The sequence below is a fragment of the Protomyctophum bolini genome (genome assembly GCF_963924005.1).
Source record: "Protomyctophum bolini genome assembly, chromosome: 7".
NCBI classification, from domain to species: domain Eukaryota; kingdom Metazoa; phylum Chordata; class Actinopteri; order Myctophiformes; family Myctophidae; genus Protomyctophum; species Protomyctophum bolini.
The window spans coordinates 6,932,863-6,954,283 of NC_137868.1; the positions used below are offsets into that span (position 1 = coordinate 6,932,863).

General features: G+C 44.6%; 1 protein-coding gene and 1 long non-coding RNA gene across 3 annotated transcripts in view; one reads left to right on the plus strand and one right to left on the minus strand.

The window, feature by feature from the left end:
* The window catches only part of efna4 (ephrin A4), an 81,412-nt gene extending 77,510 nt beyond the window's left edge, over positions 1–3,902 (plus strand). The window contains exons 4-6 of one of the 2 annotated variants that reach the window (XM_080768709.1): positions 1,867–1,893; positions 2,062–2,192; positions 3,456–3,902. In XM_080768709.1, the coding sequence (XP_080624835.1) occupies positions 1,867–1,893; positions 2,062–2,159 (125 nt within the window). In that variant the 3' untranslated portion in view covers positions 2,160–2,192; positions 3,456–3,902. The remainder of the gene's footprint in view (positions 1–1,866; positions 1,894–2,061; positions 2,193–3,455) is intronic. The other variant, XM_080768710.1, reaches the window with a different exon arrangement.
* Positions 3,462–5,398, minus strand: LOC308318967. The gene is made up of 3 exons (XR_013964399.1): positions 4,201–5,398; positions 4,121–4,160; positions 3,462–3,524 (listed from the first exon to the last, which is right to left on the minus strand). It is a non-coding gene; the product is annotated as an uncharacterized lncRNA (long non-coding RNA).
* Between the last annotated feature and the right edge of the window lie 16,023 nt (positions 5,399–21,421).

A 21,421-nucleotide genomic window follows, 5' to 3' on the forward strand; every position in this document is an offset into this window, starting at 1 on the left:
CACCCTCAATGTGTACCATGCCCTGACACCATGCCTTCACCCTCAATGTGTACCATGCCCTGACACCATGCCTTCACCCTCAATGTGTACCATGCCCTGACACCATGCCTTCACCCTCAATGTGTACCATGCCCTGACACCATGCCTTCACCCTCAATGTGCACCATGCCCTGACACCATGCCTTCACCCTCAATGTGTACCATGCCCTGACACCATGCCTTCACCCTCAATGTGTACCATGCCCTGACACCATGCCTTCACCCTCAATGTGTACCATGCCCTGACACCATGCCTTCACCCTCAATGTGTACCATGCCCTGACACCATGCCTTCACCCTCAATGTGCACCATGCATTCACCCTCAATGTGTACCATGCCCTGACACCATGCCTTCACCCTCAATGTGCACCATGCATTCACCCTCAATGTGTACCATGCCCTGACACCATGCCTTCACCCTCAATGTGTACCATGCCCTGACACCATGCCTTCACCCTCAATGTGTACCATGCCCTGACACCATGCCTTCACCCTCAATGTGTACCATGCCCTGACACCATGCCTTCACCCTCAATGTGTACCATGCCCTGACACCATGCCTTCACCCTCAATGTGTACCATGCCCTGACACCATGCCTTCACCCTCAATGTGTACCATGCCCTGACACCATGCCTTCACCCTCACTGTTTACCATGCCCTGACACCATGCCTTCACCCTCACTGTGTACCATGCCCTGACACCATGCCTTCACCCTCAATGTGTACCATGCCCTGACACCATGCCTTCACCCTCAATGTGTACCATGCCCTGACACCATGCCTTCACCCTCAATGTGTACCATGCCCTGACAGACACCATGTCTTCACCCTCAATGTGTACCATGCCCTGACACCATGCCTTCACCCTCAATGTGTACCATGCCCTGACACCATGCCTTCACCCTCAATGTGTACCATGCCCTGACACCATGCCTTCACCCTCAATGTGTACCAACAACTGGTGTCTTTCAAAAGTGGCCTGAAAAGTCTGGTCTGTTTTTCGGGGGGGAAAAAAAGTTGCCATTTTGGACATGCAAGGTTTCCACTCGACCTGACAGCCTCACGACATGCCTTACGCCCCCCCCCCCCCCCTCCCCCCTGAGAAAGTGACATCCAGACACAATACACCCCCTCTCTCTCTCTCTCTCTCTTTCTCTCTCTCTCTTTCTGGCTTCCTTTCTTCTCTCCCTCCTTCCTTCCTAACTCTCTCTCTCTTTCATCTTCTGTCCACTCCTTCGTCTCACCCTGTCGTCTCCACTTTACACTTCCTTTTATTTATTTATTTTTTCTATCCCACCCTTTTCTTTTATTCTCTCTCTCTCTCTCTCCATCTCTCTCTCTCTCTCTCTCTCTAATCTCTATCATTCCTCCTCCTCATTTGCATAACACTATCTCTCCTCGTCTGTCTCTTTCCTGCTCTTGTTTTTTCTTTTTTTCTTTTTTGTGTCCGACCTTTAGGATAAATTTGCATAGGGGGACATATTTCGGGGTTGCGCTAAGAAGGCAGTCGGCAGTGATTTGTCATGTTGTCTGGCCTGTGAGTAATGGTAAACACACCCCCCCTCCTCGCTCATTTGTCTGTTTCTCTCATTGTGTGTGTGTGTGTGTGTGTGTGTGTGTGTGTGTGTGTGTGTGTGTGTGTGTGTGTGTGTGTGTGCAAGCGCGCTGTAGTTTGTTGAGGAAAGAAAAGTTAACAAAATGACTAATCAGCAACTTGTTTCTTCTGAACTTTTGTCCCAATCCTCTCTCTCCCCCCCCTCCCCCTCTCTCTCTATCTCTCTCTCCCTCCCTCTCTCTCTCTCTGTACTGCGGTTGGGCTTCACAGCGTCCGAGGAGTCCAAACAGACACAAGGTAAGCAGGGTTTTTAACTTCTTATTCACCACATTGTTCCCTGCTTTTTTCTCTTCTTATTTACTTCTTCAAATGACTCAAGATTATCAACCAACCTCCCTCCCTGCCTGTCTGCGTGTGCGTGTGTGTGTGTGTGTGTGTGTGTGTGCGTCTCTCTCTCTCTCTCAGTGACCCCAGCCTCTAGGAGCAGTGTGGGTTCGTTGAGGTCACTGAGGCTGACCTTCCTCCCGCTCCTACTCCTCATCCTCCTGGTGGTGGTGGTCTAACGTTGACCTCTGACCTTTGACACCTGACCTCAGGTATGTTGTTAACAAACAAACACACTGTACATAATGTACACTACAGCATGGGTTCACGACCCCCAAATAATGCTGCCGTTGACTCGCGACCCCAACCTAAACCTGGAGGTAATTTTATTATTAAGCCTATTAAAAGTCATGGTTATTCAGGTGTGTAAAATAGTTTTGATGACCCAACACAATTTCGCGACCCCAACTTTGGGAACCCCTGCACTATACAGTACACAGTAATATACAATAAGGGCAATATAAAATACAATATATCACACTCTATATAATGTACACTACACACTGCATGTGTACATGGGGGGAATAAGGTAGGAACCGTAGTGCAGAGAGAAAAGATGGGTTTTTAGCCTAGATTTAATAATGGCCAGAGAGTTGGCATCTCTGACAGCTTGAGGGAGAGCGTTCCGCAGCGACATGGGGGCACGATGTGTGAATGCTCTGCCCCCCAAACGTGCTTTTATTGCGTGTTGTGACTACGTTTTCCAGCATCCGGCGAGCGTTAGTGGTCTTGGAGGGATGTATGTGTCTTATTAAACTGGACATGTCACTCTGGAACGGCCTGTCCCTGGAGGGTTACTTATACTGACGATGAGGCTATTCACAGACTCATCCAAGTCTTGAAAAGTATTGAGTCTTGCGTGCGGTGGCGCTGGCTCAGGGGTAGAGTAGCCGATAGAACAGATGGATGGGAAAACCCAGTTCGATCCCTGTGGGCTCCCCCCTAGAGCTATAGGGCTGTATTTTGCGTGTCTTAAGAACCAGGTCTTATTACCTAACTTGAGTAAACTAAAGACCTGGAGGCGTGATCAATGCCATTTGGCTATTCTGAGTGGCCAAAGAGCATTGATCACGCCTCCAGGTCTTTAGTTTACTCAAGTTAGGTAATAAGACCTAGTACTTAAGACACGCAAAATACAGCCCATAGTGTCGAAGTGTCCTTGAGCAAGTCGCTGAACCTCTGATCGCTCCCGATGAGCAGGCTAGTGCCTTGCATGGTTTCCTCCAACATCGGTGTATGAATGTGTGTGTGTGTGTGTGTGTGTGTGTGTGTGTGTGTGTGTGTGTGTGTGTGTGTGTGTGTGTGTGTGTGTGTGTGTGTGTGTGTGTGTGTGTGAATGGGTGAATGTAATGCACATCTATGTAAAGCGATTTGGATAAAAGCGCTATATAAATGCACCATTTACCATTTTGTGTGTGTGTGTGTGTGTGTGTGTGTGTGTGTGTGTGTGTTGTGAATCGTGAATCGTGAATCAGATATCGTGTGTGTTGCGTTTCCTCAGGAATCCGCTGGATTGGTCTTCCTCGATGTCCTCGTCTTCCCACCTGTCCTTATAGATCTACAAGCCTTCTGAAGATGACCCACCTGTCCTTATAGATCTACAAGCCTTCTGAAGACGACCCACCTGTCTTTATAGATCTACAAGCCTTCTGAAGACGACCCACCTGTCTTTATAGATCTACAAGCCCTCTGAAGACGACCCACCTGTCCTTATAGATCTACAAGCCTTCTGAAGATGACCCACCTGTCCTTAGATCTACAAGCCTTCTGAAGACGACTCACCTGTCCTTAGATCTACAAGCCTTCTGAAGATGACCCACCTGTCCTTATAGATCTACAAGCCTTCTGAAGATGACCCACCTGTCCTTATAGATCTACAAGCCTTCTGAAGATGACCCACCTGTCCTTATAGATCTACAAGCCTTCTGAAGATGACCCACCTGTCCTTATAGATCTACAAGCCTTCTGAAGATGACCCACATGTCCTTATAGATCTACAAGCCCTCTGAAGATGACCCACCTGTCCTTATAGATCTACAAGCCTTCTGAAGACGACCCACCTGTCCTTATAGATCTACAAGCCTTCTGAAGACGACCCACCTGTCCTTATAGATCTACAAGCCCTCTGGAGACGACCCACCTGTCCTTATAGATCTACAAGCCCTCTGAAGATGACCCACCTGTCCTTATAGATCTACAAGCCTTATGAAGGTGACCAACCTGTCCTTATAGATCTACAAGCCCTCTGAAGTCGACCTTCAAGACTGAGTGCTTCAGAGCCCCCGTCCTCAACATGCCCTCCCAGGGGTCCCTGAGGGCGTTCCAGGGGGTCCACAGCTGATTGATTGATTGATAGTTAGGACATAATATAGTTACATTCTCAAGCGTTAAATCGGCGCAGAATTTCTTTCAGTGTTGGGGGGTGGGGTCCCAGAGATAAGAAACCGGACGAAATGGGGGTCCGTATTCTAATGCATGTCACCATGGGCGTGAGATTTGAGACGTTGAGAAACACTGCACTCAGAGAAAGAGAGAGACAGAGAGAGGAAACACTAGAATACAAGTCAAGAGGATGTTGTGTCGCTCTGTGACCTTGTGTCCCAGCAGACAAAACTCTGTTGAGCATTATCAAGACGCACTCGCCAAAACACACACACACCGTACTCACACGTGCACACACACACACACACACACACACACACACACACACACACACACACACTCACTCTCTCTCACTCTCTCTCCCTGAGCACGTTGCCTGTAAGTAAGCATGCAGTGGATAAAGAGTCAAAGACACAAGTGGACTCACAGTTAGTTAAAAATCCACACGGAGACCTTTTAATTATTGTTTATTTTAATTACTTTTTAAAAAAATGTTATTTCTTTCTATTTTAATTTTACCTGTAAATCCAAAGTGGTGGACCCCCCCAAAAAATCATTCAAAACAAATAATGAGGATTCAAACTCGAACTAATCCTGGGAAGGAAAGGAAAGGAAAGGAAGGAAGGAAGGTGGAAGAGGAACCAACGGACAGCAGCGTTGTGGCGCCCTCTACTGTGCTCATACTGGTTGTACTGGTTTGAACTGGACTGGTTTACTTTGGACTAGAATCTACAGTCGAGTCTTCCTGGACCCCCCCCCCCTGTGCTGCAGGTAGGGGGAGACGAGGGGGGGACGGATGGACAGACGGACAGACGGTATGGCTGTCCAGAAAAACGGATTAAAACCGGAGCAGAGGAGACACTAAGCCTTTATATAAATACGGATAAAAAAAACTTTACAGACACACAGGAGCAGGTGAGAGAGAGAGAGCTTAAGCTAGATTTATACTTCATCTTGCGACGGTGTCGGGCAACATCTACAAGCCTACAGCGCGTCGCTTTCGCCACACGCTGTAGGCTTGTAGATCTGCTGTGTTCAGGACGTGCTGTAGGCTTGTAGATCTGCTGTGTTCAGGACGTGCTGTAGGCTTGTAGATCTGCTGTGTTCAGGACGTGCTGTAGGCTTGTAGATCTGCTGTGTTCAGGACGTGCTGTAGGCTTGTAGATCTGCTGTGTTCAGGACGTGCTGTAGGCTTGTAGATCTGCTGTGTTCAGGACGTGCTGTAGGCTTGTAGATCTGCTGTGTTCAGGACGTGCTGTAGGCTTGTAGATCTGCTGTGTTCAGGACGTGCTGTAGGCTTGTAGATCTGCTGTGTTCAGGACGTGCTGTAGGCTTGTAGATCTGCTGTGTTCAGGACGTGCTGTAGGCTTGTAGATCTGCTGTGTTCAGGACGTGCTGTAGGCTTGTAGATCTGCTGTGTTCAGGACGTGCTGTAGGCTTGTAGATCTGCTGTGTTCAGGACGTGCTGTAGGCTTGTAGATCTGCTGTGTTCAGGACGTGCTGTAGGCTTGTAGATCTGCTGTGTTCAGGACGTGCTGTAGGCTTGTAGATCTGCTGTGTTCAGGACGTGCTGTAGGCTTGTAGATCTGCTGTGTTCAGGACGTGCTGTAGGCTTGTAGATCTGCTGTGTTCAGGACGTGCTGTAGGCTTGTAGATCTGCTGTGTTCAGGACGTGCTGTAGGCTTGTAGATCTGCTGTGTTCAGGACGTGCTGTAGGCTTGTAGATCTGCTGTGTTCAGGACGTGCTGTAGGCTTGTAGATCTGCTGTGTTCAGGACGTGCTGTAGGCTTGTAGATCTGCTGTGTTCAGGACGTGCTGTAGGCTTGTAGATCTGCTGTGTTCAGGACGTGCTGTAGGCTTGTAGATCTGCTGTGTTCAGGACGTGCTGTATAGTCTTGTAGATCTGCTGTGTTCAGGACGTGCTGTAGGCTTGTAGATCTGCTGTGTTCAGGACGTGCTGTAGGCTTGTAGATCTGCTGTGTTCAGGACGTGCTGTAGGCTTGTAGATCTGCTGTGTTCAGGACGCGAGACACCGCCGTGCGACGGAAGTGTCGACTCGTCTCCGCCTCTCTGAACGTGGGGGCGCCGCGCGGCCGCGCCTCATTGGCTGTTCGCCGGCTTTCTCACCGAGCCATCGACCAATCGGGCACCGGGGATGTTTTCTTTTTTTTTCTTGAACACTTGGACCAATGGGGGACATCCTTTTCCATAACCATGGAAACCCATCTCGAGAAGGGGGGAATAGGGGGTGTCAGGGTTTATTTTTGTCTGTTATTGCAAACACAACGACACAGAGCTGTTTATACATATATATATAGTTTGTATATTTTTGTGGAAAATTGTATATGTTTTAGTTTTTTCCGCATTAATGTTGCTTATTTTTAGGTAAATACATTCCTTGTTTAGTTTTTTACTTTTGTACTTATTTTTAACTATCAAGTTTAAATGTTTTGGTCTGGAGTAGAGTCGGGGGTTCCATTGTCTGTATGGGGGGGGGGGGGCTTTAACCCATTCAGGGCGGGGATCGCTTTTGGTGTAAATAGCAGATCATAGAAGCTCATAGCGTGCCACGCTACGAGCTTGTAGATCTGCTATTTTTGAAAGATCGTGAAAATGTTGCGCAAATCTTTGAATGTATATTCTTTCAGAGCGAACATTTCTAACTAAAATCTTTGCTTCTGTGGGGGGGGGGGGGGGTGGTCCCTGGAACAACATATTTTCAGATGGGGGGGTCGGCGGCCAAATACAGATAATTCTGGGGGTCTAAATTCAAAATGAGCAAAAGAAATAGCCGATATACAAGCTCACAATCGATGCTTGGTGAGTTTGTAGAGCGGACATTTATGATAATTTGTCACACGTGTATATATAACGGTATAGGGCTTAAGGGGTTAACTAAATGCTAATCAAACCCAGAATATTTTTTGTTGAGGATTTATCAATTTATTGTTCAGTGGGAAACAAATTACTATTTTGTCAGTTTCAGATAACAGAAAGAAATATTGGAAATTGTTTAATAGATTAATTATAACTTTACAAATTCAAATCAACTTATAAAAAATGTGGATTTATCCACTTCTTTCTTATTTTTTCATATTTTATTTTCATTGATTTCACTAAATGAAAAGTTATATTTTATATATTTATGCCAACGAATAACTACCTCCCCAGAACACCTTGGTGTGTTCTCTAAATTCATTCCTACTAATTTCCCAGAAATAGCCTATATATTTACTTTCGCCCATTTATTATGGCATGGCCAGCACTCATAATTTAGAGACATGATAGTAGATGTAAATAGTTTTATTTTATTTGATAGAGAACAAAGTATTGTTCATTTATAAAGATTATACGACCATTCAATGAAACGGCACATTTATCAGTATTAGTTTGTTTTTACCCTGTTCCCACGTTTTATCTCGAGACTTCGCTAGTAGTGAAAGTAGCCGATCTGCAATCTCAACAACGCAGTATGAGCTTGTAGATCTGTTATTTTCACTACTTATTCAACTTTATTTTATTCATTACAATTTATTTTTTTATTTTTTTTGAAAATTAATCATGTTTTAAAATATTGTGAATCTTAGAAAATCTAAATGAAATCATTTTAAAATAAAACAAAATATAGGAAACGTACCACCTACCTTACAGGTATGTTTCCACTCTCAGGGCCCTCCCTATCTTGTGCCACCCCCTTCTCCCTAAACTTCTTTGCCAATTTTTACCATTTTGAAAGGGAAAAAAAAGAATTAAAATAGCCGATCTACATCACCCCGTTATGAGCTTGTAGATTGGCTATTGGAACTATTTTAAAATGTTTTTCAGAATAGTAAAAAAAAAAGAAAAAGGCAAATAAGTTTAGGGATAAGGGTTTAAGGTGTGGCGCAAGATATAGCCCTCAGGGTTAATTTAACACAGATTGTTCAGTGTAGATTGTAATTGTGAAAAAATGAAGGGAGTCGCGACTAGGGTTGTCCCGATGGGATCAGGTGATCAGAAATCGGGGGGCCATCACGTCATTTTCAAATGATCAGAATCAGATCGGGAGCCAAAAAACGTGATCGGGACATCCCTAGTATCAATATTATTTCCGATATCATCCGATATCATGATATTAAACTGGACATTGTCTGTGATTTGGGATATTGTACTATTGGGATAAACGTGTTCTATAAAATATAAATATCGGATCGGGAAAAAAATCCGTATCGGCAGATGCTCGGAATTGCATCGGAGGCAGAAAAACGTGATCGGGACATCGCAAGTCGCGACCCATGAGAAAATTGGTCCCACATTGTTTGGGGAATACTGAACTGATTCAACCCACCGTGTTGAAACGAGTACGCTTCGATGAGGGATCTGTTTTGTTTTCATTAGTTTTGTGTTTTTATTTTATTTTAAGCTGTTCAATTCTCTCTGCTTTTGTTTTCACATTTTAGTGAAGTATACACTGTAAAGAAAAAGAAAAAACAATCCCTCACCGTTTTTCATTTATCCAATAGTTGAATTTTGAAGATAGTTTTTTGTTATTTTTTACAGTGTGGCAGCATCTTCTGTGAAGACGTTTGCTTAAACTGCGATCTGAGCCTTTATTACGACCATGCAAGGGCAAAATAAAAAAAACAGAAAGATGCCAACCCCCCCTCTGGCTTTCATTTGTCAAACTACTTTATTTTAATACTATATTATATTTGTGAGGGGCGCTAGACCATCATATATGTCCAGCTTTGAGGGTTTGTGTAAACACAAACATTGTTTTGCTACGGTTTCCTATGACTAGTTTTGAGGGTTTGTATAAACACAAACATTGTTTTGCTACGGTTTCCTATGACTAGTTTTGAGGGTTTGTGTAAAAAAAACTAGAGTGTAAACACAAACATTGATATTTTAATATTATAGTTGTGAGGGGTGCAAACCACTTGAACCTCGGCATCCCTCTCCTCCACACACACACACACACACACACACACGTCTTTAATATCTGTGGATATGGAGTGTAATCCTCAGGAGTGACTGATTGATAAAGACTTGAGGGACGTCGTGCGATGACCTTGTGGTTTCGGAGGCCATTGTAACCCGAGACCATCACCCACCGCTGGAGGGATGTGTTGAACTGTCTCCTGATCTCCCCAACGAACCCTCTGATCTGATGGGACTGGGCCACGACACCGCGTCCCTAACGTATCATTACACACACACACACACACACCTATACTTACTGTAAAAAACGAATTGTTCTAACAGTCCCGTTAACGACATGGCCACTGTCAATATGTTTCTATTTCTGTAGGCTGTAACATAATGGGCAGACGGTAACAAAGTACAGTATACGAAACCTCTTACCTCCCTATTTTATCTGTTTTATTTCCTAAATGAATGGCAGATTTAGCCACTACGACCACAAATGTCCCGTGCAAACGTCTATAGCCTAGCCACTCGGCCTGCTCTGTGAGTCTCCGTCTCATAAGCACAGCTGATTTTTTTGATTAGGTGTGCCATAAGGCTCGTTTAAGCATGGGTTAATTTCCGGTTACTGCATCGTCTATTTCTCGCTTCAAATGTTCTCAAAAACATTCCTGAGAGAGCAATATTTAGTTGTAAATGACATTGTGTGTGTGTGTTTACCCGGCTGTCATGTTGGATACAGCAGTAAATCAAGCAGCGTATAGCATAACATCCAAGCAAGGCGCTCTGATAGGCTTCGATTAGGCAGCGGGCCTGTTGTAGACCCGATCGGTCGTTAATAATTGACCAATCAGAATCAAGCATTCAACCAAGCCGTGTAATAAAATGGTGGGAACGGTGAATGAAGGAAACCAATGCAAGGCACCAACCTGCACCAATCGGAAGCAATCAGGTGTTCAGAGTCCTCTGAACCCCTAAATTGGGATCAAACATTTGAATCCATACTGCCACTCTTATCTTACCTCTGAGCCACTGTCACCACCATATAATAAAGACGTATAAAAGCACAGAAAATAACTGAAATATTCAAGTAAAGTACCTCAAAATTGTACTCCCAACTCCAGGTATAACCCATTCTGACCGGGCACCCATTTTGGTGTTAGCATCATGTTATGCTTTATCTATTGAAAAATAGCAGATCTACAAGCTCATAGCGCGCCACCGAGTGGCGCGCTACGAGCTTGTAGGTCTGCTATTTTTGAAAAATCGAAGAACGACTGACATTTTTAGAATCTGATCTCAGGTCAGAATGGGTTCATCAGACCAGTGTGTGTCCAGTGGAAACCTCGTATGAATCTGATCTCAGGTCAGAATGGGATAATCGTAGCACCGAGGCATGCAGGCAATTTCCTGGCGCCGGCCCACAGATAATGTTCTTATTTCATGGTGTGTGATCTGTCGTGATGACATGTTAGCGCGGCCGTCCGCGAGCGCTTTCAACGTGCAGATTTAACCCCCGAGTGGCCTCTCTGGGCCTCGCTCTGCCCGTGAGGAGGATGTCAAGTTGTAAACAACCCTCTTGACTGCTTTATTTGTTTTTTTAAAGGAGAAAGAGGTGTATTGATAGCGCGTTAAGGTGTTTCATGTCAGTGGAAAAATCGCACGGTTTCAACCCGGGAAGCCATTTTGAGTGGATTCAACTGCTCTATACGTAGGTTCTTGTGTAGATGGATACCTTTATTATCAGGCGCACTTCACCCTTTTTGCAAAAGAAATATATGTTAATGACGTTTAGAATATTTAGAACACTTCCCTGAGGGTCTTTATGTGTGTAATAATATGTGGTTTTAGATATTTTAGATTTTACTAGTGAGCCCAGTGTCTCTGATGTCATCGACACTGGGCTCACTTCCTTCCTGGACTGCAATTCCCATAATGCTTTGGTGCACTGCTCCTCCTTGTGGATAGGGGGGAGGGCTGTCTTAACTGAGACAACATGTAGTCCAGGAAGTAAGTGAGCCCAGTGTCCATGACATCAGAGACCCTGGGCTCACTGCTAAAATATAAAATATTAAAAAAAACACATATTACACACATAAAGACCCCCAGGAAAGTGTCTAAACGTCATTGACATATTGACATTGTTTTTGCAAAAAGGGTGAAGTTTCCCTTTAAGACTGGAAATATCCTAAAAAACGGTCGTATTATAATCAGGGACTAGACTATTTGACATAAATGTTCTTTTTCCAATAATGAGTGTTGAAAAATGGGGGTCATCGTCTTATAATCAGAGTCGTCTTATGTTCGGCACAATACGGTACATGTAAGGATACGAAAAAGAAGAAGTAATTTTCAGTCATTGTAATAGACTGAATGAATGTTGTCAACATTGATAAAAGCTGGACGTTTGATCGTTACCCATCTGACAGCAGTGGTCAGATGGATTGGGCCTCGTACACATTCAAGGAGCTGCTATAGGATCGTTCAGGCAAAGAAGCTGAATGTCAAAATGTTGGTTGAAACACTTTCAAGTTCAACCTCCCTTCCCTATTTTGGACAAAACGGCACATTCATGGTCCAAGTAGGCCCACAACACCCTATACGTTGACCGGGGTCCCCCAGGGCTCTATACTTGGGCCGCTTCTGTTTTCCCAAATGTTTGCCTACAGAATATCTACTATTCTGACACGGCCAGAGTAGCGATGATAGGGTTCACGTGGTTTAACCCATTCTGTACGGGAACCCCTTTAGGTGTTTTAAACCACCACCAGTAGAAATCTGTGGTTATACTGGGCAGCTCCCAGTGGCCAACAGCGGCAGACTGGCTGTACCGAGCAGTTCCCAGTTGTGTGTGTGTGTGTGTGTGTGTGTGAGTGTGCATGTGTGTGTGCGTGTGCATGTGATTAGACATTTAGGTCATGTTCAGTCAGGGTTATCATCAGGGATGGAGCATGTGACATCATCAGGGATGGAGCATGTGACATCATCAGGGATGGAGCATGTGACATCATCAGGGATGGAGCATGGAGATCCCTGATCTCATCAATATTAAGCCCGTATTTGATCTCATCAATATTGGCCGGCAACTCTACATCTGACCTCAAACCCTTAGATCTCCATATATGGAGCTGACCTGTTCTGACATTCCATATGTTGATCCTTCCCCATGTCTCCATTTTGACTGATAGCTGTCCATTTTAACTCTAGACGGGCCTGCCCTAGCGTTATTAGTCTGCCCGGCAGCCGGCGAAAACTAGAGTTCTCAACAGGTCAGAAAATTAAGATCTTACCCCCCCCATGCCAAAGCACAAGCGCTCACCCAGCAGTCTGCTGTCACCCAGGCGGATATGTTGATCTGACCCCCCATTCCAAAGCGCCAGCACTCGCCAGTCTGGCGGATGCGTGCAAGGTCGCTTATCGACCCTTTAGGGCAAGGTCGCTTCACGCCCATTTAGGGCAAGGTCACTTCTCGCCCTCAGGAGTCTTACTGGTAGTATAGAGTTATATCTGATACTTGGTTGTACGCTGGTGCCCCCATACTGGAAAATAGCCAATCTGCGACACACCGTGAGTTTGATAGATCTTTCTGCAATTTTTCAGGTGTTGTTGAAGCAATTATCAACACTGTCCTAAGAGGTTGATATCCTAGCAACTTACAACAAGTATAGTAATTCAAACATGTGTGTGTGTGTGAGTGTGCCTGTGTGCCTACGTGCGCACTCAGGCGTGTGAGTGCCGTTGGATGTTGCTCAAACTCATGTCACCCCCACTCGACGTGGGGGGGGGGAGGGGAAGAGGGAGGGGGAGTTACAAATGAACTCCCGCCGAGGTGAAATGTATCATTAGTTTGTGGCACGGTGCTTTAGACTCCGCCGCCCCGCGGGGTCCTTCAACAATAAAAGGCAGCCAGCTGTGTGTGAAAGCATCTCTGTGAACCCACCACCCCGCCCGCCCCGCCCCCACCCCGCCCCCGGAGCGTTCACACATGAGCAGGTGGTTCCTGGAAGGTTTTGTGTTTCTCTCTGAAACGGCAGCAGAGCTACACCGCTGTGACAAAACCCCGGGATTATGTCCTCCATGTCGAGGCGGGACAACCTCGTATGTGTCCCCAAGAAAAGAAAAAAAAACGTCACTTGTTTTTGGGGTTAGGTGGGGTTAGGTGGGGTTAGGTGGGGTTGGGGAAGAAAAAAATAACCTGTTTTCCCAAACGGATCCGGGGGTAGTTAGTTATTATTCGTTCACACAATCTCGTTACACTTTGGTTCGATATTTATATAAAATCCATTAGACGGTAATTACTTTACTGTAGTAATTACTTTCCCTTTTTTTAAATGGTATAGTCAAATTATAGGGCATTGATTTTACTAGGAAGAAAATGTTGAAATTGCAGAGATACGAGGTTTCTGCCCGACGCCGGCGATATGAGACTGCCTTGATGTGAAAAGCTGAGACTTCTTCCACAATCCACACCTCACTCACCCCCCCCACCTCCCCTCCTCTCTCTCTTCCCCTGGCTCACTTTCATCCACTATTAACTAATTTAGGTCTGAAAAAATGTCTTCTAAATGATCACAATTTTCTGAAAAACCTCATGTTTCTACATCAGTGGTTCTCAATATTTCATGTCAAGGACCCCAAAAATTATATGAATTTGGCCGCCGACCCCCAATATGTTGTTCCAAACACCTCCAAGAAGCAAAGACTTTAGTTAAAAACGTTCGCTCTGAAAGAATATATATATTCAAAGATTTGAGACATTTTCACGATCTTTCAAAAAATAGCAGACCTATACAAGCTAGTAGCACGGCACTCGGTGGCGCGCTATGAGCTTGTAGATCTGCTATTTTTCAATAGCTAAAGTATAACATAATGCTTAATTTCATAAAACACCAACAGGGGTTCCCGTCGTGAATGGGTTAATGTGTGACACTTTGATAACGAACAGCCCATTTCCTCGGTTCTGCCCGGTTGCCTTTACATGCAGATGACGGGGGAGCCGGTTCATTTGCATAGAACTCAAAAGGTCTCTCTTCTCTCTCTCCTGATGATTTCTGACATCTGAGCGTCTATTCATCCTCGGCGCTAAAGCGTTCCCCCCGTGAGGGGCCTGAACCGGGGGGGCTGCGGCATGAGTTGCTGTCTCATGCTGCTCCGCGTCTCGTTTTACACGGCCGGGGACCGGCCCGGCCGGGGATCGGATTAGCCCATTCTGACCTGAGATCAGATTTTTTTTTTTAAAGTCTTCTAAATCCTGACAGTTTTCTGAAAAAGCTATGTTTTCAATGTCAGTCGTTCTTTGATTTTTTTTAAAAATAGCAGACCTACAAGCTTGTAGCGCGCCACTCGGTGGCGCGCTATGAGCTTGTAGATCTGCTATTTTTCAATAGCTATAAAGCACCAAAAGGGGTTACCGCCAAAAATGGGTTAGGGAGCGGAGCGGAGCTCAGTCTCTCTGCTCTCCTTTTGGTGGAAAAGCGATCACGTTCGCCGATGCGAGGCGAGTGTTCTTTTTCTGGCTTGCAGTTATAGAAATCTCTGAGGGGAAGAAGAAGAAGAAGAGAAAAAAAAAGCTTACTTGAACTTCACTCGGCACAGTGTGTGAAACTGTGAACACCCCGGTCGCGTTTGCGTAAAAAGCGACAGGGAGGGGAAGTTGTTCTGTTCTGAATGTCCGTTTAAAACGGACATCTCTGCATGTTAACTGCGCGGTAAAAAAAATCCTACATATCCTAAATATTCCAAATAAAACTGGACCCTTGAAGGGCAATCGTACCCTTAAGGTTCGATTTGTTTTAATGTTTTTCACTCCCACTCCCACATACCGATACCAGTGTCGTGATCTCATGTTGTGTTTATAGCTATCTAGCTATATGTCTCGTGTTGTGTTTATAGCTATCTAGCTATATGTCTCGTGTTGTGTTTATAGCAGACTCCTCACTCACATGTGCACTTGCAGTTTGGGCAACTCCAAAGCAAACTTTGATGCCCCAACATTTTATTTACCTGGCATAGTGTCAACCCCTTACCCCTGTGTTTGATCTGTGGTTAGACTGGCATAGTGTAAACCCCTTACCCCTGTGTTTGATCTGTGGTTAGACTGGCATAGTGTCAACCCCTTACCCCTGTGTTTGATCTGTGGTTAGACTGGCATATTCACAGATACCGATATGACAAATAAGGGCCGATCCGATACCGATACAGTATCGGGACATCTCTAGTTTGAACTAATATGTACTACATTAATGTTGTTTAAACTAATATGTGGCTACTACTACATTCACGTTGTTTGAACTAATATGTGCATCAGCAGGCCTTCGGGTAATGACAATAAAGTCTGCACCTGCACCCACACAGTACCACAGTTACTGTACAAGAGGTGTACGGTAATCCCTACTGGAAACGGTATTGATCGACTTGACCATTGATTTCATTCTTTATCGAATATCGCCCCCCCCCCCAAATTTCAATATCGTGGGAACTAGCGTTGCAATATCGGTACCATCATCAATCGACTTTACCGTGAAATTAATAGGTTATCGGATATCGGATATCGCCCCTAAAATTCCAATATCGTGGTCAGTTGGATTCCTATTATTAAAAAGAAAACATATAGATGCTTTGAAAGGTAGCTTAATGTTTTTTTCCCCCCGAACCACTCAAATGTTGTCAGAGCATTTAGATAAAATGCTCTCTCATGTTCCATGATGTGTGGAGGATGAAATGAATAGTATTGATCACTGTGTGTGTGTGTGTGTGTGTGTGTGTGTGTGTGTGTGTGTGTGTGTGTGTGTGCCCTGACTGCCCTGCTGTTGACAGCCTGTCCAGAGACTGCTGTTACTGTGTGGTTCAGCACGGCAAACCCTACAATACACGCACACACACACACACACACACACGTTTGCATTACTATGCTTGTAGGGGCATCAACATTTGAACGATTTTATGATATCACACGCTCACACGCTCACGTCATACCAGCGTTCACATGAGTGTAAATCAGACATAACCTTCTATCCCCAACCGCTGAAACTAACCTTTTTTCTGAATCCTATATCCCTGTTACCACAATCTGAACCTTTCCATAATCTGTAATTAAGCCAAACTTATAAAACGATCATCTTTTCTTGTGAGGACAATTGGAGAATGGTCCTCACAAATAATGTCTAATGTCTGCTTCTCAAGTTCTCCCCTGTGGGGACATTTGACACTCACAAATATAGCAAATACAAGTTCACACACACACACACACACACACACACACACAGTACACACACACACACAGACCGAGGATAAAAAGGCATTCAGTGTGAAGAGCGTTATTGATCTTTTATCTGGATGCTTTGACAACATAGTTCTCGACTTACATGCCAATAAAGTCCTTTTAACCAGAGCCAGAGAGAGAGAGAGAGACTTTAATGGGATTCCTAAACCTCCGTCGGTGTGTTATTTGATCCGCTCCTGGATTCAATCTATGGTTGTTTGTAATAGTCATTATCTGTAGACAGGTTATATATACACGGTCTTGCCACGTCTGATTATTAGAAGCGACTTTGATCTTGTTTTTCCTGTAAAGCAGTGTTGTTTTCGTCGACTAAAACTAAGACGAAAAATGTTCGTCGACTACCTATTTTCACTGACAAAAACAAATGGAAACTAAATGAAAACTAAGCTACGATGACTAAAACTAAGACTAAATATACTGACAATTTCGTTGACAAATAAAAACTAGACTAAAATGTTAGGAAGGGACTAGTGGACAAGAGATCCAGTATAAGTCATTTTACACTTGGTTGCATGCTGAAATTTTTCAGCAAGTGTAAAAACACTCATTAAGACGGCATCAAGACCCGCCAAAATACATTTTAGTCGACTAAATCAACTATAGATTTAGTCGACTAAAATCTTATGACATTTAGTCGACTAAAACTAAATGAAGTTTCAGTCCAAAGACTGAATGACTAGACTAAAATAGAAATTTGCTGCCAAAAACAACACTGTTGTAAAGTTGCTTGTTAATATTGGTACAGTAGTTGCAGTTTGCGTTTGGGGCTTGTTTCTAACGTATAGTTGCAAAGTGCAGTTTCCTAATGTTTTTTTTTTCATCTCATTTCAATCAAGGACCCCCATCTGAAAATATTTTGGGCCAAGGAATCCCCCATATAAGATTTGTGTTGTTAAAATGTTTCAAAGATATATATATATTTTTTATATATATATCAGATCTACAAGCAATATTTTAGTGAAACTTTATAAACTTAAATGTGGACTCTATACAGTGCTCAACTGCTCATAATAATACCGAGCAGTTAAGACGAATAACCATCATACCAACCATCCAAGTCCATAATTTATTCTGACAGCTCCCCGAAAAGGCCTGATATAACCCCTTATCTATACATTATGGATAATTAGTTAGACTTTAGATGGTATTCGTCTCAACTGCTTTTTAGCAGAGCATACCCATCTGCTGCGGCCTGCTTTTATGCTAATGCAGTACCATTTGAAAAGGTTAATAGACGTTAGACACCGTTATAAGTGGTCTGTTGAATCCTAGCTGTGTAGTTGTGGGTGATTGGTCCCTGAGGATCTGTTGAGGCGGTGACTGTTAACCCATTCTGACCTGAGATCAGATTCATACGAGGTTTTCACTGGACATAAACTGGTCTGATTAACCCATTCTGACCTGAGATCAGATTCTAAAAATGTCAGTCGTTCTTCGATTTTTCAAAAATAGCAGACCTACAAGCTCGTAGCGCGCCACTCGGTGGCGCGCTATGAGCTTGTAGATCTGCTATTTTTCAATAGCTAAAGCATAACGTAATGCTAACACCAAAACGTTTCCCGATCATGGGTTAAAGGACCACTTCACCACTTTTCAACCTATCTTCATATAATAGGTCCTCACTAATAATCATAAAATGGCATGATTTCTACTCTGTCTGTGTCTCATAGGAGGGCTGTGGGCAGTTTAGAAACCGACTTCCAGTGACATAATCATTAGGCAGATTATTTTTTAAACAAGATTTCTTTACAAAAAATGTTTAGATTTTCATTATCGTGAGAACGATGGCTTCCATTTTCTCATTGCAACTTTTCAGGACTAGAAAGCCTGCAGTTTCTATTAGCTTGTATTCCCCGTCGATGATGTCACTGGAAGACGGTTTCTAAACTGCCCACAGCCCTCCTATGCTATGAGACACGAGTAGTAGAAAAACATTGCGCCATTCTTTCATGATTATTAGCGAGGACCTATTATATTTAATCCTGTCAAGCTGATTGATCAGAACATGGGGAACAGCTTGGGTGAATTTCTACTGTACTGTGGTTGGCTGATTAGAAATGGAAGGGAGGAGTCTGCAGAGTATAAGGGAAACAGCTCAGTAGTAGTGTAGGCTGCCATGGGGAGAGGTTGACACGGTGAAGCTGTGCTTATACTTCCACTTGATTTGAACTTTTTGTTGTCCTGGATCAAATTCATATCTAGGCCTATATCATTCTTTCTGCAAGCTTGCCTCCTGGTCCATTTTTGAAATTGTCACTGTTTTACTGACTTGACAGTGAGCTGTACAGTACTGTACGTGTACAACCGGTTCTACAGTATCTGTAGATCTAATAGACGTGACCCACGAGCAAATATCTCAGCTTAAGTTTACGTGTGTTTGACTACAGTTTTCTGCGCTGCATTGCAATGCTATAATGACTATAATATCTCTCTTGCCATGCAGTGGAGCTATATATAGGATATATTACATAAAGCTCTGCCTCTGTGTACTGTATATGTCTGCCCCGGGCATAACTCGGGTAGAACAACCTCAAACTTGGCATGTTTCCCAGACATGTCGACCCAGGGTGCCTTGAACACCCAAAACAAAAAACAAAAAAATAACACAAATGTCTGCATCTTGTCCGTTCGCTGGTCTGTTATGTGAAGTGTGAAGGACACACCAAACAATATTGTGTGTTGGGGGACAGACACCCATGGTTCCGACACATTTAAAAAATCACAATTAATATCCACCACAATTAATAGCAGTCCCTATAGGCCAGGGTGTGCTAAAGTGCTGAAATAATAATTAAAAAAAATGCAAGTAGCAAGCTCGCAACGAGACACGTGTGCTTGTAGATCGTTTGTTATTTTTGGATTTAAGTCATTATGGATCCCAGTCGGAGTGGTTTGGGTTTTTGAGAACACGGTCACCCTACCCTGGACTGTAACCTGACCACTCTCATCATCTGTAATAGATACTGGAACACCAAAACAATAACCATAATTATAGCATTTAGATGATGTGAGAACTAGGCCATATTTATATATTATATGGCATGTCATCATTTCTGATTGTGTTTCTTGTTTTCAGTTTGTGTTCTCTTGCTTGTCTCTGTTTTTGCCACTGATCTGTATACAGCACAACATTGGTTGTTTTAAAACGTGCTTTATGAAATAGTTTGATTTTATTTGATATATAGGCTGTGGTAATTCCAGAGTCCTGCATGGTCTGCTATTTGTGCCTCCAATTTCAAACACACCATCATATTATACCACATACAGTATCTATTGTATCGAGCCTTATTTATATTGCTCCTTTTATTGGCGATATTAATAACAAATCAAGCGCGCCCTAAGAACTAGGGGCCGATGGTTAGATGGAGCGGAGATGAGGGGGTTGAGACGGTAATTGTCGATGCAGCTGTGTGTGTGTGCGTGTGTGTGTGCGTGTGCGTGTGCGTGCGTGTGTGTGTGTGCGGCCGTCTTGGTCTCATAGGCGACCCGCTTTATTAGATCGAGGCCAAATCGATCTACGGTGAGACAGCGTTAACTATAATCTCCAGACAGAGATGGAGAGAGGGAGAGATGAGAGAGGGAGATGAGGAGGGAGAGAGAGATGGAGAGAGGGAGAGAGAGATGGAGAGAGAGATGGAGAGAGGGATGGAGGGAGGAGAGAGAGATGGAGAGAGGGATGGAGGGAGGAGAGAGAGGGAGAGAGAGGGATGGAGGGAGGAGAGAGAGGGAGAGGGATATGGAGAGAGGGAGAGAGAGATGGAGGAGAGGGAGAGAGAGATGGAGAGAGGGAGAGATGAGAGAGGGAGATGAGGAGGGAGAGAGAGATGGAGGAGAGGGAGAGAGAGATGGAGGAGAGGGAGAGAGGGATGGAGAGAGGGAGATGAGGAGGGAGAGAGAGATGGAGAGAGAGATGGAGAGAGGGATGGAGAGAGGGATGGAGGGAGGGAGAGAGAGATGGAGGAGAGGGATGGAGGGAGGAGAGAGAGATGGAGAGAGGGATGGAGGGAGGAGAGAGAGATGGAGAGAGGGATGGAGAGATGGAGAGAGGGATGGAGGGAGGAGAGAGAGATGGAGGAGAGGGAGAGAGAGATGGAGGGAGGAGAGAGGGATGGAGGAGATGGAGAGAGGGATGGAGGGAGGAGAGAGAGATGGAGGAGAGGGAGAGAGAGATGGAGGGAGGAGAGAGGGATGGAGGAGATGGAGAGAGGGATGGAGGGAGGAGAGAGAGATGGAGAGAGGGATGGAGGGAGGAGAGAGAGATGGAGAGAGGGATGGAGGGAGGAGAGAGAGATGGAGGAGAGGGAGAGAGAGATGGAGAGAGGGATGGAGGGAGGAGAGAGAGATGGAGAGAGGGATGGAGGAGAGGGAGAGAGAGATGGAGAGAGGGATGGAGGGAGGAGAGAGAGATGGAGAGAGAGATGGAGGAGAGGGAGAGAGAGATGGAGAGAGGGATGGAGGGAGGGAAAGAGAGAGAGATGGAGGAGAGGGAGAGAGAGATGGAGAGAGGGATGGAGGGAGGAGAGAGGGATGGAGAGAGGGATGGAGGAGAGGGAGAGAGGGATGGAGGGAGGAGAGAGAGAAGGGGAGATCGATGCTGCTCAATTCAATCATTGTCTGAAAACGGAGAAGGTAATTTATTTATTGTAATCTTGCCGTGGTTATGGAAAAAATGTGAGGACACTGGCCCCTTGAGGCGGCAAGCGGAAACTACATCGGATAACTTCTGTTAATGCACTGTCTGCAACTTGTTCAGCCTCCACCATCATCATCATCAGTTCTCTATATGGCATTTTCACTGAGCGAGCAGCAATAGTTTAAATTATAATGCCTTATACTTATCATTGCTGACGGGCAGAAACCTAGTATGTCTAT